The sequence below is a fragment of the Sinocyclocheilus rhinocerous genome, unplaced genomic scaffold, assembly GCF_001515625.1.
Source record: "Sinocyclocheilus rhinocerous isolate Xijiao unplaced genomic scaffold, SAMN03320098_v1.1 scaffold1259, whole genome shotgun sequence".
Lineage (NCBI taxonomy): Eukaryota > Metazoa > Chordata > Actinopteri > Cypriniformes > Cyprinidae > Sinocyclocheilus > Sinocyclocheilus rhinocerous.
In genome coordinates this window covers 248,981-274,978 of record NW_015650717.1, presented here as the reverse complement: position 1 = coordinate 274,978, position 25,998 = coordinate 248,981, and the positions used below count along the sequence as shown (strand labels likewise).

At 35.7% G+C, this 25,998-nt stretch overlaps 2 protein-coding genes across 2 annotated transcripts in view; both read right to left on the bottom strand.

The window, feature by feature from the left end:
* LOC107712516 (uncharacterized) overlaps window positions 1-21,802 on the bottom strand; it is a 28,151-nt gene extending 6,349 nt beyond the window's left edge. Inside the window, exons 1-2 of the mRNA XM_016517799.1 lie at window positions 21,301-21,802; window positions 16,651-16,780 (exon numbers count right to left, since the gene is read on the bottom strand). Coding sequence (XP_016373285.1) covers window positions 16,651-16,780; window positions 21,301-21,721 — 551 coding nt within the window. The 5' untranslated portion in view covers window positions 21,722-21,802. The remainder of the gene's footprint in view (window positions 1-16,650; window positions 16,781-21,300) is intronic.
* A 1,593-nt stretch (window positions 21,803-23,395) lies between these two features.
* Window positions 23,396-24,296, bottom strand: LOC107712500 (GPI-linked NAD(P)(+)--arginine ADP-ribosyltransferase 1-like). The gene is made up of 2 exons (XM_016517770.1): window positions 24,246-24,296; window positions 23,396-24,181 (listed from the first exon to the last, which is right to left on the bottom strand). Exons 1-2 carry the CDS (start codon window positions 24,294-24,296, stop codon window positions 23,396-23,398), a joined length of 837 nt encoding a protein of 278 aa, XP_016373256.1.
* Between the last annotated feature and the right edge of the window lie 1,702 nt (window positions 24,297-25,998).

Below are 25,998 nucleotides of genomic sequence, written 5' to 3'. Positions count from 1 at the left end.
ATCCAAAATTGGTTTGTTTCTTCATCAAAACAGATTTTGAGAAATTTAGCATTACAACACTTGCTCACCAATGGATCCTCTGCAGTGAATGGGTGCCATCAGAATGAGAGTCCAAACAGCTGATAAAAACATCACAGTAATCCACACCACGCCAGTCCAGTCCATTAATTGACGTCTTGTGATGTGAAAAGCTGTTTATTTCTAAGAAACCAATCCATCATTACGATGTTTTAACTTTTATACCGTTGCTTCTGTGGATAACTTGTGGATTATTGTGATGTTTTATCAGCTGTTTGGACTCTCATTCTGACGGCACCCATTCACTACAGAGGATCCACTGGTGAGCAAGTAATCTAATGCTACAATTCTCAAAATCTGTTCCTCATGATGAAACAAAATCATTTACATCTTGGAGACAATTTTTGGAAGAATTAATCCTTAAAATAGTAAGTCGCTTTGGATAAAATAATCTGTTTAAATGCCTAAATGTAAATGTCATTGTAGAATGATTTTTAAAGGCACATATTACAGTAATGAGAAATGTCCAGAGAACATTTTTTTTTCTTTTGATATTGGGGTGAAATGTGACATGGACATGTTCTTGACATGTTGTTTTAATTTACTGTGATGCTTTTGTTTACATGTACCACAAATCCCACTACAGCTGTAAGCTGAGAACGTTCCTGCGTTATCATGTTTCAAAATCCACGAATAATTAATCGTTACTCAAACGAGTGGAGCACCACCATCCAAACATTGCATCGCAAGGACATCTCTCAGGGTTTAAGGTGCCTCATCCTCATTTTGGATTTATGTGTATTTGTCAAGTTTTCTAGTTATTTGGAGCTTGTCGCATTAAGTACTCATCTCGATTGTAAATTACGTTCGCTTGCTTGGTTGATTTGCCGCTTTGATGTTGTAGCACACATGGCTCCTCGTAGTACAGAACACCATGGCTTCGGTTCTCCTTTAAGGGTCAACTATTGTGCTACTGCTGACATGAAGTAAAATAAGCTGACCTCCATTTAAGGGGAAACTCTTACAAAATGAACCTAACTAGCTGCTACGAGAGCCCGAGGTACTTTTAATGACAATGAAAACAAGATAAAAAATCTGGGTACTCACAACTTGCTCCTAATTAGTTACAAATGAATTACCCAGCATGCAACACTCAAATTAGCAGCCTTTACTGACCCCAAGGGGCATAAAATGAATCATTACAGGCCGACCATCTGCAAACAGAACTTTTCTTATAAAAGCACTTTAAGGATAACATCAGAGTTTTTTTATATTTTTTTTCAATGCAATACAACAACAAAGACCTGGCATTTGTCATGCTAATTGCAAGTTTTTCATCATTAGACTATTTTTGATCTTGCACTGTTTCCTTTGATTCTAAAGCATGTAATTTCAACAGCCTCTGAGAATCTTTTTGCCCTATTAACCTCATAGTAGCAGCCGATTATGAGGTGAAGTTTGGCCTACAGACCTGCTGAGCCCAGAAAACTCGCTTAAAAAACCATCAGTCCCAACGACAAATCAACATTTCTCAATCTAAAGTAGCTGTTTTATATGAGCCTCACCACAATATGCCCTGAAGGCCACAATTTCCTGTTTATTTCAAGCCTGCAAAGTAATAAAAAGGGAGTATGAGGATGACACTGTAATATATGGTAATTATGAGAATGAAATGTGATTATATCCAACTCCAACATGGAGAAAAAAACATTGTGGTCCAAAGACATCCACTGGAAGATGGGTTGAGGTTAATGAAAGAGGTTAACGAAAATCTCTAATCAATAACCAAGAAGGTTCGAGTCTGACTGAAAACCTATGGAGAGGAAACGTTTTGTACATGTTGACCTTTTGAAAACAAAAACCTTCTGACCCGACGTGAGCGTAAAGCTGGAGATAGCGGCCAATACAAGTTAATTAATGTCTGTGTCTTCTATTCAACTCAAAGTGTAATCCGTAAGTCATTACAGCACCACAGAAGTAGGCTAGTGCTGGAGGAGTGAGTGACCATTATGAATGGAAATGAATGAGAAACTTGCACAAAAAATAAACACACACACACACACACACAGTGACAATGACAGAAACACACGTCCATGCCTTAACTTTTTATTTCATTTGAAATTGCACATAGTAGACATACACATGAATGATGTGACATGCTTGGGTTTGTAGTAGAGTGAATCATGAATGAAATGACACAAGGTAGAGCTTTACAAACACTCAAACTTTGCCCTCACTGCCGCCGGTGAGACTGAAATAGAGACATTTACATGGATAAAAAGTAAAACGTACACTAGTCTTTCTTCCCAGCAAGCTGCAGTGCCGAATAGCCCCTCACACATCCATATATATAAATACTCACCACATATGTTTTCTGGGAGGCAGGCTACGCTTTCTGTTGATGGCAGACACCCCTAGAGCCAGCTGCATTACAGTAATGTATTTCTGGTAATTCACCATGGTACTGTTCACCACTTTTTTGAAACACAAAAATCCGCACCAGAAGCGCAGGTACTACTAATAATAACAATTGATTCTCTCCTCCTTCTCCTCCTACTCCCAGGCATCGGCTTCAACTGCGTCTTCCTTGCTGAACATCACAGCGCCATTTCCAGTAGCGGTAGCATAACCCATACAATGTGTTGTTGGCTATTGCTACAAATATAACCGTGCAGGGTCACATATTACATTCACAAAATTAACATTTTGTTTATGACATTTCATTTACAAAAGGTGCAGGCCAAGATTGGCCATCGCACTTAACCACTGATTTCTAGTCGTGTCCTCTTTTGGAAGACCAAACAAAGTAGTTTCGCTTTCACAACGAAACACACAGCGTCACACACGGCGGGCTAGAGTGAGCGGAGTTTAAATTTCGAGTTTACATTTTTTTCTCAGAATTGCAAGATATAAACTTGAAATTGCGAGTTATAAAGTCAGAATTGACCCTTCGCAAAGACCTGCCCCCCTTCGTTACTGCTGCTATGTCCGACAACCCATGCCGCTCTCACACTGCACATCATGTTCTCACTCAGTGAAAAATACATTGCTGAGCAAAGAGGAAACTGACAATGCCCCGACAGACAAGACAGATCAGGTTACTTTTGATTTGAAACAAAGTCTCCGCTTTCAAATGTTGTAATTTTTTTAAATGAAATTCAAACAAATCATGCCGTTTTGTGGCAGCTGTAGCACCTCAGTTCAAGCGGCAAGTGAACTGATCATCTCTTCCTCTTTAATACTTATAAGCAAAAAATAAACATAAATGAACATCATAAGGCATCTTGTTTCAACCGTGGAAAGATGTCGATACACACCATTTTTCACGTTCAGGTCCACCGACATTAATCTACTCTCCTGTCTGGTTTGTTTGCCAGACAAAAATGGCAGATTCAGCGTTATGATTGGTCAGATCACATGTCAATCAAACTCCCTGCGAAGGGTCAACTGAGCGATATAAACTCGAAAATGTGAGTTATAAAGTTAGAATTGTGGGATATAAACACGCAAATGTGAGAAAAAAGTCAGAATTGCGAGATGTAAACTTGCAATTGAAAAAAGTCAGAAGTGTAAGATAAAAAGTCGCAATTACCTTTTTCTTTTTTATTAAGTCGTGGCCATAAAAGTAGTCCATATAACTATTTATGTGTGAGGTTCACCGAAAATCATGGCATACACCCTGGCTCCATCCTCCTTAGTGTGTTCATTTAATTTTTTACTGATGAATTAATCTTTTAAGACATAATTTTATTGACTTCACAAAACGCAACAGCATAACTCGCTGCTTAGTATGATGCATTTAATTAACTAGCTAGTTTCCTGAAACTGTAGTAACTTTGTCGCTCGTCTGTTGTTCAAAGCACATTGGTTCAGTAATATGATTGTTGTTAGTGATGTCACGCAGGGGATGGAGTAATGCGATTGAATTAATGATTTAATGTCAATTATTGCTGCAAATAAGAAGCATGGCAACTGAGGACTACTTTGCTATTTTTGTTCTCCATTTTTTACGCTTTATTTCCAGGTGTCTAATTTAGTTGCGTGTTCCCTCATACATATAGAGCATATTCGCACATTCGCTCTTCAAACATGCCATTTTCTTTCTCTCAACAAACTAACAAGAAACTATACTTCTACCAGGTAACAAAAATATGTTCTAAGAACGTTTTTCTAATGTTTCAGTTACATTATCAAAAGTTACTTTTAGAATGAAATTTCAAAAACACAATAAACAATATAAATGAATAATTGTTGGCTTTAGAAGACTTATATAGTTCACAAAGCATACTGTTTTGCGTCCTTTTAAGGCTTGACATCTTCAGTCATCATTCATTTTTATTACACACAACCAGGACAACAAGGACATTTGTATTCTTGTGTCCCACAAAGACAGAAAGTCAATATGGGTTTGAAATGGCATGAGGGCAAGTAAATGTTTTTTTTTTTTTGTTTGTTTCTAATATGGGTGTACTATACCTTTAAATGTTAAATACTGTAAGCTACAGTTAAGGTTGGAAAATAATGCAAATAACTTCTGCATTACTATATTTACATCTACTGTATTTAAAAGAATAGGCTATTGAACTTTAAAATAAATGAAAGTAAACAAGTAAATGTATTAAACTACATTATAAAAGCATCTATGTATTAAAACTATGTATAAAAAGCATCCAATATTGTGTCCACTGCTTTTCAAATAGCTCTTAAATCCATATTATTTACATTTATTGCATTTTTATTGCAAAAATTATTTTGATATGTGCACTATAGGAATATATATATATATATAGCACATGAGCACATGAGCTTCACAAAACTGTGCCAAGGTGCTCGAACGGACCATCCCACTACAACTGAAATGAAATGCTCTCTCATAGTGGTCAAACACTGTAGGGTTTAATAAAGCAGTAAGCCACAAGAGGCCATGCCTTACAGTGTTGTTGGCACAATGTGAAGCAGAATGGACATAACCCCTGTAACTGTGGTAAATTCACTGTAATGCTTGGCCTCGAGTGGCTTTTATATTACATCAGCAACAGCAACGTAAAACAAACCGATGTTCAAAAGCAGTTCGATTTTTTTATTAATAATAATAACAACATAGCTCATTATTGTAATAAATAATAATATTTCATTATTATACTTTAAATAATGAATGCATATAACAAATATAATACAAATTCAAAATAATCAACACATTTAACTAATAAACAATTCAAAGGTAAATTAAATTATTATTAATAAAGTAAAAAAAAAATCCTAATAATGATAATCTCAATAGATAATTATTCCACCAAATAATACAGTAGGTGATTATGTAGTAGGCATATTAATATACAATTCAATTAATTTTAAGGCAGTTTTACAAACATGGCTCATCTGAACAGATTGTAGAATTTTTCATTTAGAGAAACATAAAAACATACTATCAAATATTCAGATTTTAAACACTGCATTTCATAATTTATGTAACAAAAATATTTACAATATGACAAATAAACAAATATTTTGAAATTAGTTTTATTATTAGAATTTATTGCTGTTGTTGTTGTTGTTTTAATTGTGTTGTAAGATGTTTTATTTATTAATTTACTTTGATTCAGTTACAGTAACATGATGCAATCTGCAGCTCCTCATTCATTAAAAATAAACATCTAAATGTAGTCAATGAACACATTTTTCAGATGAAGATTTCCCTCATTCATAGTGATTTGGCCAATGCAAAAGAAATCTAGAAATGTAATATCTGGAGAGCAGTCGTGGCACTGCAATACACACCCATAGAACATCCACTCATTCTGTATAGCTCACAATTAACCAGAGAGAATGGAGCCTGCTTCATTTGATTTCAGTGTGGGCTGTTCAATTTGGCCAAATTCTGTTTGGGGAATAAATTTGCTTTTCAGCCAGCCTCAGATTGGGCTGGTGGTGCAGAGCTAATTTGCAGTGATTCCCATTTTGAGTTAACCAGATTCCATTCTTGGACATGACTGCAATGATGCTTAGACTGTCAGGATTCAGACAGCTTTACACGCACAAGTTAGATTGCCCAGTTCTTAAGAAACTCTTATTTTTGATGTAATGTGCAACATTGATTGTGGTGGGTATGTGCAGAATAATGGGCTAGAAGGAACACAAAGAGTAGGTGCTGAATCTTGTGGAGGTAGATTGTAATTATGGTGGTGATGTCTCTAGCGGTGTCAACCCACTGACTCGTGCACCAGTGCTTAAAGGATAATTATATTTTTTGTCTGTGACATTCAGAAAATGGGCTTGCATTCAAACAATGACAGCTGAATGAAGACAAAGAATAAATAGATAGGTAAATTAAGTTACCTTACATCTAGCAATATTTACAATGCCGCTTCACTGCAAATGGCCAGCAAAATGCATCATGAATATTCAACACATAAGACAGGCCTTCTCCCAACACTCATTTGTATGGGACAGCGTCTCATTCCCTCTATATAGGACACAAATTCAAACATTCACAGATCTATTTCAGGACGCCCACCAATCTAAGTTGGTCAAGGACCTTTCTTCCCCAAGCCCAGCATGGCAGCAGCTACAGCAGCGTGATGTGGAGAGCGCATCCATGAAATAAGACAAGTTAGGAGTGCCCTCCTTCTTTGGTTTTCCACAAACAGAAAAATGTGGGTCCAGGAACGGGTTATAAGATTCAAAGCTCGTTCCCCAAGGAGGGAGAGTTGGACCCGAGTCGCAAGAACCCTCTCCAGCTGGGGCGGTGTGATTTATGACTTTTCGCAAGCGAACAAAGAGGAGAAATGAGGTAAAAAAAAAATAAATAAGGTGGTCCTTCACACATGATCTCACTGCACCAGGAGAGAGGACACACTTAGGGTGTATTCACACCTGTCTTGTTTGGTTCGATTGAATCGAACTCAAGTTCGTTTCCCCTCTTGGTGCGGATCTTTTTGGCAGGTGTGAATACAGCATTCGAACTCGGGTGCGGACCAAACAACCGTACCGAGACCCAGCTGAAGAGGTGGTCTCGGTCCGCTTCCAAACGAACTCTGGTACGGTTCGTTTAAGGTGTGAATATGACCCGACCTCGATCCGACCCAATTGCAGAAATCTCGCTCAGAAACACACAGCTCACGCATATAGTGCTGTTTTTTGCATTTCAATGGCTTAAATCACTTGTTTTTAAAACATAATGCTTAAAAACACATGCAAATGATGAATTTTCCTGACCATGGCGCACAGTAACGCAAAATAGGCTAAAGCTTGCCGCAAAAATTACCAGGACTATGTTGGGGGAAAATAGTAAGGAAATATTTGAATTATTTATTAATAAACTAGTGTTTTATGAGTCAGTGTCGCAATGAATTTGATGATCCTGACTCGCCATCTCATCATTGGACGCGCCTTTAGAAAGAAATGCGTCTTTACGGATTACATAATAATAAGAGTTTTTGTTTTGGATTTGAATTATTTCGTTTTGTAGTCATTTAAATCTTTCTATAGATATATCCATTATGTCTGTAAGGAAAATGTTCGCTGAGTTTCGGTTCATTTTTGTGAAGCGCTCCTGTTCAAAACCGAGACGGCAAGCGCATCCTATTTGTTTTCTTTATTTTACAAAAGCACAAGGTTTTCTGGATATTGTGAGTGCACACAGATAAAAATAGACCCTTTACAGTTCCGAACGATGTATTATTCTTACCTTTATGAGCAAAAATGACGGCGTATTTAATTTGTTTCCACTGATGACCTGAAGCATGCTTCAGCTTCCACTCTCCGCACAAACGTTTGGATATGCACCTAATAGCGCACATTTATATAGGTTAAATGTTTAAACTAGCATTGTGATATGCTTTAAGTATTTAATATCTATAGATTTTATTTCGGCAAGTCGTAATTACAACATCCAGGTGTGAATACAGTAATCGCACTCGAGTGCGGACCAAACAACCGCACCGAGACCCAGCTGAAGAGGTGGTCTCGGTCCGCTTCCAAACGAACTCTGGTACGGTTCGTTTAAGGTGTGAATATGACCCGACCTCGATCCGACCCAATTGCAGAAATCTCGCTCAGAAACACACAGCTCACGCATATAGTGCTGTTTTTTGCGTTTCAATGGCTTAAATCACTTGTTTTTAAAACATAATGCTTAAAAACACATGCAAATGATGAATTTTCCTGACCATGGCGCACAGTAACGCAAAATAGGCTAAAGCTTGCCGCAAAAATTACCAGGACTATGTTGGGGGAAAATAGTAAGGAAATATTTGAATTATTTATTAATAAACTAGTGTTTTATGAGTCAGTGTCGCAATGAATTTGATGCATATTGCGTTAGTATCTGATAACACTAAATCAGTAAAATAATAAAAATTGCACTATGAAAGATCTCCATGATTAGCCTGTTTTTGCACTTCCTGTTTTTCCCTGCTTGAGAATTTCTGTCCAATGAATGGATGACCTTAGCACACGTGTGGTTTTGTTTACAATTTCTGGTTCACTTGCAAAAAAGGGCAGTGTGAAAGCGAACCGCACCAAACAAAAAAAACAAACATTGTATTTGGTCCAGACCAAAGCAAGTGAACTAGCGAACTTTCCTGGTGTGAATACACCTTTAGAGACACAAGAGAGGGAGATTCGCCCGTCCCGACACATATACACACACCCATTCAACTCAAACAGCAACGTATTCACTTTATTCGCTTGTGCATGCGTAAACTAACACATACACTCTTTTTTCTCTTTAAACCACACACTTGGTGTCACACTTCAGTGCTGTTGCAGTGCTTTTTCCCAGTGTGCCGTGAGGTGAGTCATCCGTCCCGAGCGTAGCTTTAATTTTCCTCACTCTCCTCCTCATTTCTTTGCTAACCTGACAGACTAGAATTTTAGCCCGGTTATTTTTAACCAATAATGAGTTGAATTCTCCACAGCTGGGATGTAGGAGCAGTTCTGCAAGAAAAAATGAAGAAGCTAAAAGCTCACATTTCATGGTATTTTTTACGCCACCAATTAAGATATCCGACGGTTAGCCTGCTAAACAAGCAAAATCACATTCAACACATTCAACAAATATTTATTTAGCCTATCTATGTCCTTAAAGAGGTCATATGATGTTGCTGAAAAGAACATTATTTTGTGTATTTGGTGTGATGAAATGTGTTTATGCGGTTTAAGGTTAAAAACACATTATTTTCCACATACTGTACATTATTGTTTCTCCTCTATGCCCCGCCTTTCTGAAACGCATCGATTTTTTACAAAGCTCATCGGTCTGAAAAGCGAGGTATGCTGTGATTGGCCAGCTATCCAGTGCGTTGTGATTGGCCGAATACCTCAAGCGTGTGACGGAAATGTTACGCCCCTTACCATATTGTGATGCCGTGTCCCGGAGCGACGAGACAAAAACATTAAAACCCATTATAAACGAGGCATTTGTTGCATCCAGTGGGGACATACAGTAATTGCGTATTATAATGACTTATACTGTCTTTTTACACGTTGCATTGCATCTTTGCGTGAACATTTTGGCGGCGTTATGCAAATCTTCCCACATAGTGATGTAGATATGTGGGGGCGTGTTAGAACGAGCCGTTTTAGGTATATATATATATATATAGCCTATACAAATATGCATGTTTATACATGTGTAATACATTTTTGGACATATATGTCATGTACATGTATATCCATAAAACCCATAAATACATGTTAATATTATATAAGTAAATATAAAAGATAGACATGCATTTAAAAAAATATTACAAACATACAGATTTTTTTTGTATATGCTGTTTTAATAAAGTTAAAATGTATTTTTGACATAATATTGTTGTTATATACAAAATCATCATATAGTTATTATGAACATGTACATAGCCTATACATTTCCGTAAGAGGTGAGACGGCTAATTTAGCCATTAGCCTACTAAATAAGCTACATTTTTCTCTTTCAACAAGGATATTTTAATTTATCTTGCTAATGGTGGTTTCAATAATACCTTAAAAAGAGGCTTGAAGTGGAAAGAGTAGAAAAGTACGACTTTATCCATTACCTACAAAACAAGCAAAATCTTTTCTTTCAACAAATATATTTCACTTCAGTTTCATTTTATTTTACTTACAGCAGTTTTAACACCTCAAAAAGAGCCTTGGAGTGAAATGTAGGATGAAATCGTAACTGAAAGCAGACAGCTTTTATCAGAGTATCCACAAAGTGAATGTGAGCGTTTGTAAGATGTTAGTGTCACGAATCCGGTCCATGAACTTCCGTCTGCTTGCCATCAGAGGTCACCCTTTCCATTACATTGACTCTCGCACTACACAAACTGTTGCATCATCCCGGACTACATATCCCATCATCCATTGTACTGATTGCACACAGCACTGATTGCACACAGCTGTATCCAATCACACATTCACTATATATCACTCAATCTGACTCCTATCAAACTGCCGAGTATTGTATGCGCTTATCGCCAGCAGTGATAGCTACTTTACAGAGCCCTCGTTAGTTTCCCAGTCCTAGCCTAGTCTTGCCCTGTCTGTTTTCTTGGTTTCTGATCTTTGCCTGTTTTCCTGGATTTATCCCTCTAGTCTCGCCCTTTTGATTCTGTTCGCCAATCGTTGACCTACGCTAGCCCTAGGATTATTCTTGTGTCTTGCCCGCCATATACCTGTTTGCCATTGTTCGACCCTGCCTGTGTTTCTGACCTCTTCTGCTTTAAATAAAAGCTTGCACATGGATCTGCACGTCTCACATCTTGTCAGCCCCGTAACAGTTAGTTCTTCACCCATTAGCCTACAAAACGAGCAAAGTGAAATGTAGCATAACATGTTACTGAATGCAGACTGCTTGGATCAAAGCATCTGCAAAGTGCACGTCTTCATCTACTTCTTTGATGACGTTGTGTAATACTGTATGTCTATTGCCCACTGCAGTTGCCTCACAGCCAGTGAATATTAAGTTATACGTTTGCTAACTTTCAACTCTTTCAACTTTCAACTAACTTTCAACTTCAATCACACGCGGCGTTACAAAAACACAACGCTCGCAAAAACCTAATCTAACTGCATACCTAATTTAATGCATTAGCTCCACTACAGAACTCTATAATTGGAAATCATTATAGTAGTTAACGTCGATGGTCAAGGATAAGTCCAGCCAGACCCGGTCCTTATGGTTGCTCGGTCCAGTGGAGACCGGCTTTGGTCTATGATTTAGAATAGCACATTTGCTCGGAGTCAGCAAGAAACTGAAAACTATTAGACGGATACAGACAAAGTGAGAGTCCAACAGATAAATACCATATTCTCTCGTAGAACACCGGACCTGAGCTGGTGATCAATCAGTTGGGTTTCTATTCAGCAAGAGTTTGCGTGTGTGTGCATGAGACAGAGAGAAGATTTGTGGGTCAATGACAAATAAGAGTGTGTGCGATAAAGAAAAGGAGAAATCTCTAAAAAGCTAGTTTAAAACATGCCAATGTACTCTTCATATTCATGGTGGTTTTGAAAAACTTTGACCATTTTGAACAATGGAACCTGAGGTTTCTGAGGCAGAATTCGTCATAGTTGGATAAACTTCCATAGACGTGAATGGAATGCATATATATATATGTACATTATATATTTATGGTTCCAATAGCAAAATACATGATAGTGTAAAAAAAAGAAGACTTAGATCTGATTTGGAGAAATGTAGCATTACTTCACTTGCTCACCAATGGATCCTCTGCAGTGAATGGGTGCCGTCAGAATGAGAGTCCAAACAGCTGATAAAAATATCACAATAATCCACAAGTAATCCACACCACTCGAGTTCATCAGTTAATGTCTTGTGAAGTGAAAAGATGCATGTTTCCAGCCAGACCCGGTCCTTATGGTTGCTCGGTCCAGTGGAGACCGGCTTTGGTCTATGATTTAGAATAGCACATTTGCTCGGAGTCAGCAAGAAACTGAAAACTATTAGACGGATACAGACAAAGTGAGAGTCCAACAGATAAATACCATATTCTCTCGTAGAACACCGGACCTGAGCTGGTGATCAATCAGTTGGGTTTCTATTCAGCAAGAGTTTGCGTGTGTGTGCATGAGACAGAGAGAAGATTTGTGGGTCAATGACAAATAAGAGTGTGTGCGATAAAGAAAAGGAGAAATCTCTAAAAAGCTAGTTTAAAACATGCCAATGTACTCTTCATATTCATGGTGGTTTTGAAAAACTTTGACCATTTTGAACAATGGAACCTGAGGTTTCTGAGGCAGAATTCGTCATAGTTGGATAAACTTCCATAGACGTGAATGGAATGCATATATATATGTACATTATATATTTATGGTTCCAATAGCAAAATACATGATAGTGTAAAAAAAAGAAGACTTAGATCTGATTTGAAGAAATGTAGCATTACTTCACTTGCTCACCAATGGATCCTCTGCAGTGAATGGGTGCCGTCAGAATGAGAGTCCAAACAGCTGATAAAAATATCACAATAATCCACAAGTAATCCACACCACTCGAGTTCATCAGTTAATGTCTTGTGAAGTGAAAAGATGCATGTTTGTATGAAACAAATCCATTATTAAGAAGATGATTTAACTCTAAACTGTTACTTCTTTCCAAAATATGGGTCTATAATCCATAATAAGGCCTCCTCCAGTGAAAAAACCATCCCCTGTTGTCCTCTCACATCAAAATCCATCAACATATTTGTTTAGATCTGTTTTGGACTGTTTTTGCTTGTAAACAATGCTTGATCTGTGCATATTTCTCTCCTGATTCACTGGATAAAGCAATATTATGGAAAGAGGACTCAAGGCAATGGTTTCAAGTTAAAAACATCTTAATGACAGATTTGTTTTTTTGTTATAAATGCAACTTTTCTCTTTACAAGTTGTTAACTGATGGACTGGAGTGGTGTGGATTACTTGTGGATTATTGTGATGTTTTTATCAGCTGTTTGGACTCTCATTCTGACGGCACCCATTCACTGCAGAGGATCCACTGGTGAGCAAGTGATGCAATGCTGAGTTTCTCCAAATCTGATGAAAAAACAAACTCATCTACATCTCGGGTGACCCGAGTGTGAGTAAATTTTTTTGAAAATTTTCATTTTTAGGTGAACCTTATCTTAATCATTATTTTCTAAAAAGCTTTGAAATATATTTTTCAGAGTAATTCATTAATAATTATCTGTTTTTGAGGAGTCGAACTGCATGACATTTCACCAAATGATCTGATTTGAAATAAATGTTGATCCAACACATGACTTTGATTCCTGCCACAAAACACCAAAATGAATTTTAATTCAGAAATTAAAAGCATGCTAATCACAGAAAAGGTGTAATCAAGTCACTATGTGTGCATTTTTTAAAATATATTTATAAATAAATCAATAGAAAAAAATTGAGCATCATGTTATTCACCCTTGTTTTTTTACACTTAAATTTGAAAACTGTGCTGTCAAATTTAGATTTTACATTTGTTTATAAGCACACACCATGAGCCTAACACACTACAGTCAAGTCGACAAAATACACACACTAGTTACGTTTGTATTCAAATGTCATGAAGCCGAGCTGGAGGCGGGATGTGTCCTACTTCCACAAAGAACGGCTACTCAAACAAACAAACTGCCCTGTTAGCCTCATTCTCCAACATTTCTAAACACATTGTATAGCTAAAAGCTGTTTACTCTTTATTCGAAAGCACACGTTTTCGTAAAACATGACAATCCCCAGGCGCTTATGCATCAGACGTTGTGTCTATACAAATCTATCTGAAGGAAAAAAGTCAACTGAGAGACTCACTCACAACACGTACGATATTGCACAGGTTATATAACTTTACCTTATAAATATGTATATATGTAAATATAAAATATCATAAGGAATTAGATGTTCTTGCAGTCCGTACTTTTGCACTCCTCATGCATATTCAATATTGTTCTTCTTTTTCCTACACGCTTCAAACAAACCCTGACCTCCCCCTTGAACTTTCGAACCTGAAACATCTACATTGTGGTAAATGGTGTACTTACATATAGTGTCCGTAACGCTGCGCTCCCGTCATGGTGTTCATGATCATGCCTCTCTGCTGTGTGCTGTTACCGTGTCTGCGCTTTTCAAACTCTCCGGCTCCTTTGTGTGTCTGTCTGTAACTTGTGTGACCCGAAATGATTTTGTCATATTGCCACGTCAGTGACTGTGCGTTTGATGTGTGTTCCAGCTCTGGGTCAAACCAGTGGTGCTGTCTTCTCCATGATGACTTTGCTGTCAGTCAGACATAGAGGAGGCCTACTTTAGCGAACAATACGCCTGAGTGTGCCTTCACCTCACAGAGATTCATCTTTGCGATGTCTGTCCTGCCCCACTGCAAGCCCACATCCTCTATTTCAAGCCCAGATTGGATCTAGCCTGATTTTTCAGGGCAATAAATACCTGTGCGCAAACCAGGACTCCATATGCAACACTAGGGTTGGGGAAAATCTGGTTTTAAAATCATTCACATTTAAAATCTAGTTAAATGGGAAATTGAAATGAGAGGAAGTGAACTGAAATTGAAAGAATTTCACAAATTTAGCATTTTGTTTGCAATAAAAAAAAAATGTTGCAAGCAATATTATGAAGTAATTTATTTTTTATAATTATTTCATAATTAAAATATATTCAATATTGTATTATATTTACATATTCTGATGATATTTTTATATATTACAAGTCCAAAATCAATCAGTAAATAAATTATTATATGGAAATCATAAAATGAAGAAAATACATAGCTGTAATTTAATATAATTAAATTTATTTTAAATATATTTACATTTATTTATATAAAATGAACATATTTATACATTTAGCTCATAAATATATATCATTTGGATTAAATATTAAATACAGTTATATACAGATCATTTAAATATGTTTTATATATTTGTATATTATCAAATTTTACAATTCAAAAAGAATCTACAATGAAAGTCCAAAATGTATTTAGAATTAAAATATACTATATAAACAACAAAATGAAATATACACAGATGATTCATTTTAAATATATTTACATTTTTCAACAAAATGAATATTTATCTCATAAATTTCATTAAATATATTTATTCTTATTAAAACACAGCTCATTTTAAACATAATTTGCATATGTAATATTAATATTAAATATTATATACAGTTCATTAACATATTGTAATTATAGAATTATATATTATATAATTATAAATTATATAATTTTACAAATTAGAAAGATTCTACAATCACAGGTCAAAATTATTTTACAATTAAAATAGCATAATAATAAAATAAAATAGATTTTAATTCAACATCATTATATACGTGTGTGTGTGTGTATAATTAAAAATATTTTTATTTTACAAATTCTAATTGTATATTTTAATTATATTTGTTATACAACATGAAATATATAATTGAAATATATATTTTGGAATATGCAATAATAATAAAAAATAATATAACATAATAATAAAACATATATTATAATAATATGTAATAAAAAGACCATCAGTAAATCAAAAGTAAATGTGTTGATGCCAAGCAAAAACTCCCACTTTGCCTGTTCTTGTTGTTTCCAACACCTACTATTGACAAACTGTGGCCAGTAAAACGTGGTCACATTAGCGAAATTTGTGAAATTTTGCAGGCAAAAAGTCTATTGTCAATAGTGTAGCAAGCTCACAGCTCACAAAACAGCTATTTGCTAACGGCGAACTTGAGCGACCAACTTGAACCAATAGCGAAACCCCTCACACAAAATTGCAGATCGCGTAGATTCCTACCAAGCTAACAAAATATGTTCTAAGAAGCCATTCACATAAAACACGTTTTTGCTTTGAAAAAGGCCAAATGCATGCAGTGGAATGAGGAAAAAATGCAAGTTCTCGAGATGCGTTTAAAAAAAAAAAAAGCTTTTAACTTGAGCGCCACAATTTTACAATGCTGCTTCATGCATGAGATGCTGCCAAATACGCGAGATGTGAGCGCGATGGTCAAACACGCCAATCTAGCTTGTGTTTACATAGAAAAACAATGAAAAAGTAGCGCAGTGGAATGGAAAACACATTCTGTGTGAACAGCCCATATGAATGTTTTACTAACATTCTCATTATGTTACGAAAACGTTATTTCAAACCGTTTTTTTTAAACGTTTCATAAACATTTTGCCATGGTTATATGCTAATGTTAAGAGAACATTCCACTTTGCAAACACTTATTTGAAATGCTCTCTGTACACTCTGAAACAACATAGTTTGACATTTAAAAGCATTAAGGGAATGTTGAACTGAAGTTTTTCGGGGGGAAAAAAACGTTACTGGAAGAATTTTCATAACTTTGAGAGAACGTTAGTCAAAGTTCTGAGAACACATGTTAGCTATGAGATTCCATGAAATGGCGGGATTTCGCTCCCGAAACGTAAATGTGACAGCAACTTAAAGCAAAATGCGAAAAAGAGAAGTGAGTGACTTACATTAAATCAGCAGTTTAAAGCCTGACATCGTGCTCTATATAGAACTAGAGTACTAGGCCCTTTCAGGCTCTCATTCATTATGCAAAACGACACAGAGGAAGCTGGGGGGGACAGATTGCGGCAATTACAGCACAAGCAATGAGAAATCTTACCTCGTGTCAAAAAGTGGGTCTGTGTACATAGGTAGAAAACAAACCGCGTCTTGTCCCTTGGACAGCGCGTTCTCTTGACTGTGCGCTGGTTTAGTTTGTCCTTGCTTCTTGTTTCCTCCAGCTGAGCCATCTGTGAGGGAGAAACGTCACAGAGAAACAGCTACTTTTAGGAGACAAAAATCTTTCAGACCTTTGAAAAGTTTACTTTGACTCCAGTATCTGAATAGTAATGTAATGATGATTCATTTGGCACTCTGAAAAGAATCATAAGGCTCCTATCAAACAAAATAGTTTACTCAAAAATACATTAAAAATACAATTTAGTGCTAAACATTTGCCAAATCAAAGGATAATCCAATCTTTTGAAGAAGAAACATTGTATTTAGCACACTCATAAGCAAACACACGCACAATAGAAAGTATAAAAATCTCACTAGTTCGTTGTTTACATTTAGCATAGGCAACAATTACACTTTTGAACGTTTATTTACTAAAGAACTAGTAATGCATAATATAGTTCGCTAATGATAGTTATTATTAAATGCTAACAAGCGTCTTTATAGAGAATGGGAATGTGTTGTTGTCACAGCGCAATGCATTCTGGGAATTTAGGACACTACAGTAGAGACTGGGTGGTAGTGAATGTAGACGTTTTATATTATTTTATGTTTATATTATTCAATTTAGGATTGCGTTGGAATTGTTAAGGCTTACTGTATCATCAATTACTATAACCCTGCGTAAAAAAAACGTGCTGAAGGGCTACGGTAATTGATTATATAAGCGTAAATCATTCAAACACGATCTTAAGTCAAATAATTTAAACATAAAATAATATAGAAGATGTCTACATTCGCAACTCAGAGTTTAAATAAAATGGGGCTTTATAATTGATCTCTGATTTGTTATATTATAGATACACTGATTTGCATTGAACTGCAAGTGCTTACAACACAAATAAAGTAGAAAATCACATCTGGAAATATTATCTGCGGCAGCTCGTTGGTACCCGGCCACTTGTACGGATTAAGTCCATTCATTTATTTGGTTGTGCTCATCTGCGTCCTTGTTTGGAATCACTAATAATAACTTCATTCAAAGTCAAGCTATTTATTTGTTCAGCATCCACAATACACATTGTTTCAAAGCAGCTTTTTAGTTAGTTATTTTATTAGCCCTATAAACTTAACCCTAAAAGGGGCGACGTATCCTGGAGGATACAAACATTTGAGAAGCTGTGGGGAGAAGCAGTGAAAGTGTAGGTCTCATTTCTTGGTTTCATCTTGAAAGGGTGTTTGTTGTGAATATTTAGATGAGGTGACTTTTGTTTCTCCATTCTTTGTTTAGCTCACGGGCAGCATTTAAACTAGCAATTTTAGAGTGCAACATATTTTATAAAATATTTATTTTATATAAAATAAAAACAATTAGTATACTACATTATCTTTACTGTAAACTTAAAACTTTTATAACTTTTTTATACTTTCTTTTTTTAAAATGAAATAAGCAGCAATAATCTGCTATGTGTCTTCTTTAAAAAGAGACCAACGTTTGGTCTGTACTCCAAAACATTCAGGAATTACAACCATGCTGTAACAAGCATTGATAAACAAGTGTTCTGTTTCCAGTGAATTTATACCCCCAAAGGAGCAACGTATCCTGGGGGATACAAATATTAAAATCAAATTTAAGAGTCAAGTTTTGAAAAAAAATCATGAAATTGAATTATTGGAGTCCCAATAAGATGGAAATAGCATTCAATTAATTTTCTGATGTCTCTTTATGGGTTTGCCCTAAAAGTTGATCTAGTTCACATATTTACACACGTTGGAGGGGACTAACATGTTTAAAAAGCTGTTGTTCAGCATTAGCTTATTAGGTTTACGTTGAAATTTTATAAATTAAACGCTTATATTTTTTGTAATCTGTCTCAAAACATTCAGGAATTACAACCATGCTGTAACAAGCATTGATAAACAAGTGTTCTGTTTCCAGTGAATTTATACCCCCAAAGGAGCAACGTATCCTGGGGGATACAAACATTAAAATCAAATTTAAGAGTCAAGTTTTGAAAAAAAATCATGAAATTGAATTATTGGAGTCCCAATAAGATGGAAATAGCATTCAATTAATTTTCTGATGTCTCTTTATGGGTTTGCCCTTTTTAGGGTTAATGCTTTCACATTGAGCAGCTATATTGTATTTATTCTTCCCTTGCGGAAATTAACCATGGTTTTGCAACAAATAAAACCAAAAGGACATGGTTACTATAGTTAAACTATAGTAACCACAAATGATCCGTGGTTTTGCTACACTAACCATAGTTTAATCATGGTATTTCTAGTAAACCTGTGGTTATACAAATGGTATCAATACCTGTATAGCTAAGGATACAAGTTTGGAAACATGGTTAGTACACGTTTACTATAATAAAACACACGACTGAGCAATTTTTTAACTTAAAGAGATTTACATATTAGTCAGTTTTATTCTAAACTTATATAAGCTGTTTTCCAAAAATTATTCATACGAAACGGTCGGTTTTCTTCTGCGGTGATTTGTGTTTGTTTACACTGTGTGCGCCTGAGCGTGTCCTAAAACATGGCGACCATTACACAGAATGCAACGCGGCATGACGTAGATTCCCATACTGTGTGTTGTGTTTAGGTGAATGAAAAAAACAATTGTTTCTTAATTCTGAGGCTGTTTAAATTTACTTTCTAGACCGACTTTTTTGATAGCATTCATTGGAAGAAAGCATGTTTGCTCCCTGAAAATTGTTGCATTTATAATAAAATAAGAGAGGTACGTTTTAAATTTTGCATAATGTCTATCCAAGAACGAAATGTAAATTTACTGGTGTTTATACCAAACATATCGAGCGCCCTCTTTAGGTGCCAAATCAAACTGCTACTGTTGATCTAAAATCATGAAGCGTCCGTAACACAAGACTGAGAGTTAAATTGCTAAGAAAGTTCATTCCAAGGTCTTCTATAAGGGGGAAGACGGTTGATTAATTACATGAATAAATCATTAGCCCCCTATAGCTTGAGTAATAGCTCAGCTATCCTGATAATTTGGCCTGTTTATCATACTCACATTAAAGTGAAAAAAGTGAAAGTGACGTGACATGTGGCCAAGTATGGTGACCCATACTCGGAATTAGTGCTCTGCATTTAACCCATCCAAAGTGCACACACACACACACACACCATGAACACACACCCGGAGTAGTAGGCAGCCATTTATGCTGCGGCGCCCGGGGAGCAGTTGGGGGTTCGGTGCCTTGCTCAAGGGCACCTCAGTCGTGGTATTGAAGGTGGAAGAGAGCGCTGCACATTCACTCCCCCCACCCATTAATCTGTCTACATCAAACTGCAAGATTAAGCTAAATTAGCCGACAAGCTTAACCTAGACAGTTTAGTTTGAGGCCGTATGCTGAGTTATGGCCATCACTGCATGTCACCCAGGCTATCCGGTAATTTCCTCAGAGGGGCGGGTTTAAGCGGGCTATTTTCTGCCAGCTCTTAGTGGGACACGCTGGCTTAAACTGAGTTTGTGGGCCATACAGACCTGGTTGGCGTCTGTACTTCCATGCTATTCAGCTGGAGCTTTAACTACTCTTTAAGATTAGATTAAGATAACAAACTTTAGCGATTTGCAAAGGTGTTTGTGAAGGTATGAGGCTTTGCATTTATTCAGGATCCTACGACAACCTCATTTATGTTCCTATTTTTATTTGAAAAAAAGTAACAATAACTGTAATAATAATAATAATAATAATAGTATTTCAGTTATTCTCCTAATCATGTTGCCCATTGATATGGAATAGCTTATCCTCACTCCCATGGGAGAATGTCACAATTCATTTTTAGGTCAAAAATCTGAAGAAAATAATGAGAAATATTAGTTTATTTATTTATTTCAATGAAAATGAAACATATATTTTGGAGTATTATTTATTGATTTATTGATCTTACAAATCATGTTCTCCCTCTATGTCTCTCTCTTTCTCTTTCTCTCTCTCGCTCTCTTTCTCTCTATATATTTTATATAAATACATATAATTTATATATATATATATTATATAAATAAATAAATTATATAATAAATTATATATATATATATATATATATAATTTATCTCACTGATAATAAAACTAGACTATATTTAGAAGTATTATTTATTGCTTTTTTTTGCCAATAATAATCATTTTATGACATTTTCTCATCTCTGTTAAGCACATTTCTCTCAATATTCTCATTACTGTAATGTGAAAAAAATCGTGAAAGGTATGTATGGATTAAGATTTTTTGCAAAATAACATGATTATTTAGTTTACCGTCTTCTCCAATTTGTCATTACTGTATTGCAAAAAATCTCACTCTCATTACTGTAATGCAAAACAACAACAAAAATATATTTTCATATCAAATGAGACTCACCATTGAGAATAATGAAAGATGGAAAAATATAAAAATGCAAGGAGTGCTTAAAAATATGACATTTTCCTTATGTAGCCTTTTTATTCATTTAGTTAGTTAGTTGGTTAGTTAGTTTCGTTTGGAATGAAATGGGACCTGTTTTCATGAGGTTTGCTCACCTTTGATCTAAATAGACAGCTGACTAGTTTCTGAAAGTCTGATTTACCTTCACAATCCAACAGGAAGCAGGTGAGGAGGTGAGGACACACGTCCTCCAGCACGGAGCAGAAGGCGTTGAACGCACACGGGCCCTTCGGCGACAGCTGATCCAGGAAGAGCTCGGCTTGCTTCTTGCTGGAGTCTTGACCCAGTATCTCTTTGTATTCCCCGAGAGAAAACACTTTGTCATACACCAGGTACGGCAGCACCTTGTTGACATCCAGTTCCTTCAGGATCATCTCCCTGTGCTGCTTCAGGACCTTAGCCACCCATTTCTTTCTCTTCCTGTTGACAGGTTTCCTTCCTTTAGTGCTCTGTCTTTTATTCTTCTTGATAAACCACTTCTTAGTACCACTTCCAAACATCTTCACAATGAGGATTCCCACTAAGACATCTTGAACAGTTCCATCGAAGAAAGGAAAGTGCATATTTTTTTTACAACCAATACGTGATCATGCTTGTATGTTCGGCCCGTATTTGTTGTGACACCCGAAGTGTCTGGGACAGCAGGACAATCTGGACAGAGACAAAATACGTGCTTGGTACTTACAGATGGTAATAGGATTAGCTTTGTGTTAAACAGACTACGGTTAGGTTGATCTGTCTATTGCTAGATTGGAATACATATGTATTTGAAATCTGAAGTTTGAATACATTTTTTGCAAAAAAAAATAAAAAATTTTTTAACTGCACCAGAGGGAAGCACATATACAGTCTTGACTGTTGTTCATTTGCACCTCTGCGAACCAAAGTTATTTTTAGTATCACTGAGATCATTTTAGTGGTTTTAATAATATTTTGAATTTGGTTTCATTTCTTAACATTTTACTTTTTCAGTTTTAGTCATTTTGATGTTTAATAAAGTCCATAAAATACCAAAAAGTAAAGCTGTGAAATAAAGCCCATAAAGTACCATAAAGTCTAAAACTGTGTTGAATTGTGGTTTTAAAAATGGTCACAAAATATTTTTGTTATGTACTGTATGTATGGTACCTTATCAACTTTTGTGCTTAAGTTAATGCTTTAAGTATTTATTAATAAAGACCTGTCAGGAACATTGGAATTTTAATTGGAACTAATATACAAGTACAACTAATAAAAACAGTTCTTCTCAGGTTCACAGCATTGTGACCATTTACTCTGTATGACTGCATGATAACTTTATGTTTTTTCTGTTCAAAGATGGTGGAAAATAGCTTTTCGTAATCAAGGTTCTATAATATCTGTATGTACAGAAACTGGCCCTCAGACTCTGAAGAATTTATTTTCTTTTTTTCTTAGTTTTTTTACTATATGAATGTTCAGAACTTATTTATTTATTCTTACCTGTCTGTCTATTTGCCTTCTATAAGAGCCATGCCCATGACTTTATTATGTTTTGTGTTTATTGTCAAGTGCCTAAATGAGTTTGTTTTTAACTAGCCTACTAAATTTATTAATGACATTTATTGTCACAGTATTTTAGGTTGTGTTGTGTAAATTATACAATCAAATTTTAATCTATCACATAATGCGGCTCTCACATGATGTGACAATTCACTTCCCTTCTTTCTGGATGAATAGAAAATATATTCAATGTGTACATGAAACAAGATCAGAGGTGTAAAATCTATATGAAAAAAGAAGAGTACTCAGGTGTATTTAACTCAAATTCAGAAAACCAAAACGGTTCAATTCAAGTTTTGAAAAGCTTCTTTTCTCTCCTCACTACGGTATCATCCTGCTGGGAAAAAAAACAATAGAAACCATCACAGAAATTCTAATGGTTTCCACTACAAATACCATTACAAACAATACAGACCATCAACTTTTAACCATTAAAACCATTAAAAGTGATTTTCTGTAGTGTCTTTTGGGACATATATTTCATTAGGATTTAGTGGTTTTAACAATTAAGCCACCAACAGAAGGCGACCAATTACCAGCAGAGTCCAATAGCAGTTTCCATTAAAACCAATACAATTCCCATTATAACCATTAAAACCATTACAAATTCTGTGATGGTGTCTATTGTTTTTTTTTTCAGCAGGGCAAACTGTCCCCGAGTTAAATCTGACAAGCAATTCAAAGTTCAACAACAGGAAACATACAGTATCTACAAGTTAGCAGGTAAACATTTTGCAAAATGATGTTAAAATGAGTAAAACACTAAAACCAGCAACATGGTTTCCACTGTTAAACAACTTACAGTTCAGGTCACTGATTTTCCCAGAGCTTTCCAACGTGAACACAGTTTCGCACCAGAGATCATTCTGATCTGTTCTGTTCCTGACAGCAGAGACTTTAAACGTCTCGTACGGAGGAATCAGCACCTCGTCCTCATCAGGAAACTTCGAATAATTTGCCACCTCAGCACCTTCACAAGTGTAGATTTCAAAACAAAATACATTTCCGAAACCTTCTGCTACTGTACGATTAAGAGACGAGGATGTAAACGAGCCGAAGCGAACCTCTGCGTTCAGAACATCCCTATCAAATTCAACATCTGTACCACGATAAGTCGACTTACAACCTTGTTGTGTTTTCTTCAGAAGCTGTATCGCCTCAGTTAACAAAAAGTGAAGTGAATACCATGGGTATGTCATGTTTTTGTACTTTTCTTTCTCTCTGCGAACAACGTTATTGAACTCACGATGTACTTCTTTATCAGTGTACACGTAAATAGCGATTAAATGATTCTCTGTCAAGTCATCTTCTGGTGCCGACGTATTGTTTTCAGCTCCTTGCCAAGCCATTTTAAATTCAGCTGAGTTATTGAGTTCCTTCTCTAGGTATTCTGTCATCACCAGGTGAGCCATTTCTTCTGTACATCCATCATACTGGTCATCAACTGAATTCAGTGCCATGTTGAATGGATAGATCAGTCCTTCAGCAGCAGCTCTGTGACCCTGTGGGAATCATCACATTATCAGTTTTCATATCTGTAATATTCATACTAGAATACAAGCTTACCTGTTCTAGAGCAGCTGAAATGAGAAGAAGAGCTTCGATGATCAGCAGCATCTTGATTTAGTCAAATCCCTCAGATGCACTAGAAGATATAATGTAATGCAAAAGCTGAAAAACAAGAAACAGAACAGGGTTTCATAAACACTCAATCTACGACTCCAGTGGGAATATGTGCATAGATTTGCACAATAAAATGTTTAACCAACTTCTTACATAATACAGTTTTATACTTATTTACATCTGTAGGCTATATAATAATAATAATAATAAATCTTTAAGGCGAGACAAAAAAAAAAAGAAAACATAGGCATCATAGGTTTTTTATTCATCAGTCAATTTTGAGATTTTGGTCTTTTTGGCTTTCCATAATTTATTTTTATTTTTATTTATTTTTTGGGTGGGGGAAGAAAACATCCAAAATACACTTTTAAGTGTTTTTTTTTATTTTCAAGTGAACGCTCGAAATACATTATTTGGGTAACACTTTACAATAATTAACTTACACTTTAATACATTAACTAACATTAACTAATGGAACCTTATTGTAAAGTGTTACAGTTAGGCTATTTGTTATTAAAGCATATACGTTCACAAAAACACTGTTAAATTAAACAGAAAAGCAAGCAGGTGTGCATGGTTTGGCATGGCAGCCAATACAAATAATTAATAACTGTTTCCTTACCTAAATCCTGCATTTGGACCAGGCCCCGTTGCAGAATCATATCACTCTGTGCTTCTGAAATTATTATCTTTTTCTATATAGTGTAGTAGTTAGCTATCTTTGTCGTACGTGGCCGCTTGTCAAGCATGAAAAACACAAGTTTTATTTGAATTCTGAATATATTGTAATAATTCTATACTTAAGCCGCTGCCACCACCTTTAATTATTTAAGCTGTATACAGCATGCAAAGAGTGCTCCCTTTAAATGCATTAAAAACTGTCACTCATCACGATCTCACAAAGTTCCGTTTTAACCAATGAATGTGACCACACCAGTGCTTTCTTTTTTTTTTTCTCAGAATGTACCAAACTGTTGATTTGGCCACTCCTAATGTTCCTGCTATCTCTGGATTTGTTTTGTTTTTGAAGCCTAACAGTTGTCTGTTTCACTTGTATGGAGAGATCCTTTGACCGCATGATGTGGGTTCACAGCAACATCTTCCAAATTCCAATGGCATACTTAGAATCAACTCCTGACCTTTAACCTGCTTAATTGAATAGACCACATCTGTCCATGATACAGCTTTTAAGTCAACTGTCCAATTACTTATGCTCCCTTGAAAAAGGGGGGAGGTACATATTAAAGAGCTGTAGTTCCTTAACCTTTCTTCCCATTTTGATGAGAATACCCTCAAATTAAAGCTCAGATTGTGCACTTTAAGCCCATATTCATTATATAACTGTAACTTTAACTTGAATATGTGTGTGTGTGTGTGTGTGTATGTGTGCAGACGTGTGTGTGTGTGTGTGTGTGTGTGTGTGTGTGTGTGTCCAAAATGCCCTCTGTAAAAAAATTTGACTCTAACATGTCAACAAAAAGAAACAAGAATTCTGATCCTGTCTTTATCCAATGTTCAGATTTTTGCTCCAAACAAATGTATGCAAATATTTAATTACATAATGGTCCGTTTGCATATTTAAACATAACATTAAAAAAACACAACTTATAATACACAAATGTTTGCAATTGTTAATGTAGTTATTCAACTGTGGAAGTATGGTGATATCTATTAGCATTTGTTGCATCCAGTGGGG

What these genes read in the sequence shown, in the direction of transcription:
- LOC107712500 (XM_016517770.1), bottom strand. Translation starts at nt 24,296, where the DNA reads ATGCTGCTGATCATCGAAGCTCTTCTTCTCATTTCAGCTGCTCTAGAA. An exon ending in TTTCAGCTGCTCTAGAACAG is followed by an intron (nt 24,182 to 24,245) that starts GTAAGCTTGTAT and finishes TGATTCCCACAG; the next exon opens with GGTCACAGAGCTGCTGCTGA.